Below are 5167 nucleotides of genomic sequence, written 5' to 3'. Positions count from 1 at the left end.
CAAGCATCAACAATAGTCTCATCCGATGTTATAGTACCTTGGCGTGGCTATTTTTATTACTAACATCATCAGGCAGATCAGTGCTTTATTTTAAAAATAAAAATACAGTCTTTTAATATCATAATTAGACATAATTAAACATGTCTCCATCGCAACAATGAATTAATATTTATATAATATCTGTTATGGAATATATAATCAAAATAAATTATAATATCGTGTCTTCTAGATTTTTTACTTGAAACACTTTTATAATTATTATTAAAATTAGATTATGCAAGGGAGATGGTTGATCGAACAGTAGCGAGTATATGTGTGTGTATGAAAAGGAAAAATAAGTGTAAACAGCACTCTTAACAACTTCTTCTTAACTTTCACTACCAGCCTCGACACGATAGTTCCTTCTTGAGAGAATCGTCCATTCGTTTCTCCAATTTTTCCCTCTGAGATCGCAGAAAATATTGCAGACGTATCGTATTTATTAGTTATTATTTCGAAGTTCTGAATTTTAAGTCCTGAGATCTGAGCCCTGAATACTGAGATCAGAGACCGGAGTTATGGGTTCTAGGTATTGAGATCTGAGTTCTGGGTGCTGAAATCTGAAATCTGAGGTCTGAGTACAGAGTGCTGACTTCTAAGTACTGAGATCAGAGTCCTGAATTGTGGATTCTAAGCACTGAGACCTGAGTTCTGTATTTTCAGACCTGAGATCTGAGCCCTGAGTACTGAGATCAAAGACCTCAGTTGTGGGTTTTAAGTATTGAGATCTCAGTTCTGAAATCTGAAATCTGAGCACGGAGTACTGAGATGCGAGCCCCGAATTGTGGATTCTAAGTACTGAGATTTGAGTTCTGAGTTCTGAGCCTTCAGTACTGAGATCAGAGATCCGAGTTGTGGGTTTTAAGTATTGAGATTTGAGTTCTGAGTTCTGAACTCTGAAACCTGAGATTTAAGCACTGACTTCTAAATACTGAGTTCAGAATACTGGGTATTGAGTACCGAGATCAGAGTACTGAATTGTGGATTCTAAGTACAAAGATCTGAGTTCTGAATTCTGAGGTCTGAGTACTGAATACTGAATTCTAAATTCAAAATTCTGAATTCTGAATTCTGAGTTCTAAATACTGAAATTAGAGTTCTGAGTCCTGAGTTCGGATTTCTCAGTTCTGAGTTCATCCACAAACGTTTTTCCCAATTGGGCCTGACTTTCGTCTTATCTACTCGCTTTCGTTTCTTCTCTCTTTCGTGGCCCTTCCCCGCTTAGGATACTTAGGCCTACAATACTATCTAATCATTGATACATAGTTTTTTCCATATCACGCAGGCCCTATATGTCACAGATCTTGTACACCCAACTTCTCAAAAGCAGGGTAGCGTCAGGTTAACCGCCTTCGAAAGCCATGGTAATATACTAACAAGGATTGTTGCCTCGTGCTGGATACGTACCCCGGTCTTTAGGTCATAGGTCATAGTCAGCACTCCAGCTCGTAACTATCAGCAGGAGACAAGACCGGTAAATTCTCACCTTTTAATCGGTTTATTCGACTAAGGTACCAAGATCGGTCTTAACTCTTCCGACCACGGATAGTTAAGCTCTTGAGACACTTCTTGGTGATACGAACCAATGCTACTTATCCGAATTTATGGTAATACGGCAATAGTAACACGCATTACGTAAATAATAAAATTCTTGGATAAAAAGTACACTGTAAGAACGCTCTCTTTTATCAATACGCACTTCGGGAACCTTAATATCACAAATTAGTCACGCGATATTAATTTGGCGCGTGATAAGCGTTCTAGAACGTCGAAGAGATTCGATACGATAGGACGGTACAGGTGAAATTAAGTCAGATCCAGTCCCTAGTCTGCGGAAATTTAAAAGCCGAAGTACTCCCCAGCGTAGTAGAGACTGCGTGACTCTACAATTTTATATAAAATTCTTCTGAAGTTTCAAATAATAATAAAAAGAAAACAAACCTCTCGTATCTATGTGGGATTGGAGTAAGTACGGCCCTGAAAGAATGTCAAGTGTGTCTGGGTTTAGAACGAAAGTGACCGTGTGTAAGAGGATTGACTGCAAAGAATATTTATGGTAGAGTCAAGTGAAAGTTTAGGGATGCGTCCAGAGTGTTTGAAGTACCTGGCCCACCGAGGTAGCGTGGGAAAGGGGCATGATTAGAAACGAAAGCCTGGGAATGGAAAAGGACAGAATGAATGGCTTAAATAAGGGTGCAAGGGCACGGGCAAGTCAGTCTCCAGGAATTTCTAACAATCTATAAGAGTTTTTAAGCTAGTCTCTAAGAGTGTGCTAGTATGTCGGTAAGAATTCCAAGTCGAGCGTGCCCATAGCGAATCTCTCTTAGCCAATACTCCATGTATCAGCTTATTGTATTCTATTAAGAAGCAAACAACGCTATTTTAGCCAATCCACCCAAACGCGATCCTACATCTATGTAGAAAATTATTTTAAAAATTTTGGAAAGTATCTTCGCGTTGCTTGGACATATTTTATCCAACAGCACTTGCCACGAGAAGAAGAGCGGCTGGTTCGATGAAGTAGAGAAGGGTTGGAGGTGTAGGGCAAATAAGCGTGAAGTTTCGAACTGCGATGATAATGGGAGGCACGATAATGAAGTGTGTTAGAGTGATCTTCGAGGCGACGTTGTTCAGTTGGAAACCCACGGATCTTCGATTACTCGAGAGTTGCATTATGCACCTGAGAGCAATCGCTTGGTTAAAGCCGCCGTGATTTCGTAGCGGAACGCAGAACCTCGTTTCTGGGTATATAGGCGAATTCCTATTGATCATGGAAGGTTCCTCGAGAGCAATCTTTCTGTTTCGATTATGGGGAACTCGATGGGAACCATTATCGTTCTTAGCGAAATTCTAAGTAAAAATACTGCGTTAAGAAGGGAGTAATAAAGAGGTTAATTAGAAAGGGGTTGTGAGAAAGAGTTCCATCTGCCACGTACTTTATTTCTTAGATATGTGGATAGAAATGGATGTGGTAATGGTTACATAGATCTTTAAATATATATGTATTGGAATGAGTGGAACAAGTACTCTGAGGAATTATTGTGTTAGCTTTTGTTAAATTTCTTAATTTTTTAATGAATTGTTTCATTCATTTGGTAGATTAATTTTCTAATCTATTTCAAAATTGTTTTACCTGCTTTAAGTAACTTAATTTATAAATTATTTGAAAAATAATTTCATCCTTTGGTAGATCAACTTCCTCTTTTTTTCTTTTAAATAGTTTCATTTCTTGGAAAATTAATTTCTTGGTGTTTTAACAAATTTCCTAATTTTTTGAAGAACCATTTTTCCTTCTGGACAAATTTAAATAAAATGTCACTTCACGTCAATAAAAATATCTTGAGTCAAATTTGTTTCTGTTTAAAAAATAATTTCATCCTTTAGTAGATCAATTTCCCCATTTTTCCAAAAAATTGTATCATTTCTTGGAAAATGAATGATCTTTTAACAAATTTCCTAACTTTAGAAAGAACCATTTTTCCTTCTGAATAAATTTAAATAAAATATTACATCGCGTCAATAAAAATATCTCGAGTCAAATTTGTTTCCATCATCCTATGGAACAGGAAATAAATAAAAATGCATTAAACAATTATATAAAAATAGGAACAAATTTTAATTTACTATTGGTTATTATTAGTTGTTTTACTATTACTTTTATTTTATACAGTAAGTATAGTAAATAGTTATTTACTATTATTTTAACTTTATTATTATATATAAGAGAAAAGGAGCTGCAAATATCACACAATAAAAAGAAAAAGTTGCTCCTATACGTTGAAACAAAAACACGATATACATTTCGGAAATTTCTCGGGATAATAAATACACAACGCCAGAAATGACTATACCACGGTCCTTTTTAAGCGCGATAAAATGGATAAGCAAGGAATACCGAATTAAACCAGCCACGAAATGAATACCGAACATTACAAGAAACGAGGTCAACATCATCAGCATCACCACGGGACACGGTCGAATTGTTGCTCAACAAAATCGTAAGCGTTACGCGAGCGCAATTACCCGGTGAATTATGCATTTCCTCGGACCGCTCGTGAATTCAGTAGTTACGGTCCGGTTATGGTCAGACGCCGCGCTCCCTGGTACAGTCATATGTCTCGCGTAATAGTTTCTACGCCCCTGTGTCCATGGATATGCGCCTTGTCAGACACGTGCAACACGATCCTGCGGCGTAATCCACGAGAAACATCGATAAAACACCCTGTTCGAATGAGCATCGTAATATTAACTATCGTCGTTTCGTTTTCTAAAACAGGAAATGAATTACGGGCGTCCCGTTCCTCGGGGTGAAATTGATTCCACGGTAAATGGAGAATGGAAACGAACGAGAGGATGTATGTACACTATATTTATTTGAGAAATATATTCACTTCAGTTTAGAATTTATGTACGCGAGTATGTACCAGTAGTTATAATAAATTATATTAATTCTGCTCGTAATATTATTACACTGTAATTATCTTGTAATTTTTAGAATTGTGTCCGAGGTAATAAAGAACATTGATAAATATACTTAACTGAATAACTAGCAATAAACTATTCAGCATTTAGGATCTGGTTATTAGAAGACCCTAACGGGAGCAGTGTTTTACATAGGAACACTTCAGCTATCGAACCCTAATTAATAAATTCATCCATCATTCCCAATTATTATTACTAATAATTATATATGCTGTAAATTATTGTTATTGTAAATTATATGTAAAAATATATACATGTTATGTGTAATGTATGTATATAATTATTTATCTTATACATTACTCAGGTGGGACTGAAGTTCTCAAAAAATGTTTTTACTAGAATTGTTTGGTATAGAAAGAATCTTCAGACGTCAGAGTCTTATTTGAAATGATTTTAAAATATATTTTAAATTGTCTATTTTAAATAGTAATTTTTGAAGTGAATGTAGTGACCTACCACAAGATATCATTTATTATATTATATATATTGTACGATAATAATACAGCTCTACATACATATAAATATAAATAACTAAATAAATATATGCATATATATATTGATACATGTATTTTTACAATGTATAAATGTTATTAATATATTTAAATATATGTAGATATTAATTTATTAATACATTATAAGACATATT

At 35.2% G+C, this 5167-nt stretch overlaps 1 protein-coding gene across 1 annotated transcript in view; it reads right to left on the bottom strand.

Annotated features, from left to right (window-relative positions):
- Positions 1 to 634: 634 nt before the first annotated feature.
- The window catches only part of igl (IQ calmodulin-binding domain containing protein igloo), a 208857-nt gene continuing 204324 nt past the window's right edge, over positions 635 to 5167 (bottom strand). The window contains exons 4-5 of the mRNA XM_017908466.1: positions 1000 to 1075; positions 635 to 942 (exon numbers count right to left, since the gene is read on the bottom strand). Of these exons, the coding sequence (XP_017763955.1) occupies positions 635 to 942; positions 1000 to 1075 (384 nt within the window). The remainder of the gene's footprint in view (positions 943 to 999; positions 1076 to 5167) is intronic.

The sequence above is a fragment of the Eufriesea mexicana genome, unplaced genomic scaffold (genome assembly GCF_001483705.2).
Source record: "Eufriesea mexicana isolate 0111107269 unplaced genomic scaffold, ASM148370v2 scaffold10888, whole genome shotgun sequence".
Lineage (NCBI taxonomy): Eukaryota > Metazoa > Arthropoda > Insecta > Hymenoptera > Apidae > Eufriesea > Eufriesea mexicana.
Note: the sequence above shows the minus strand (reverse complement) of the source record. Positions and strands in the feature narration are given on the sequence as shown.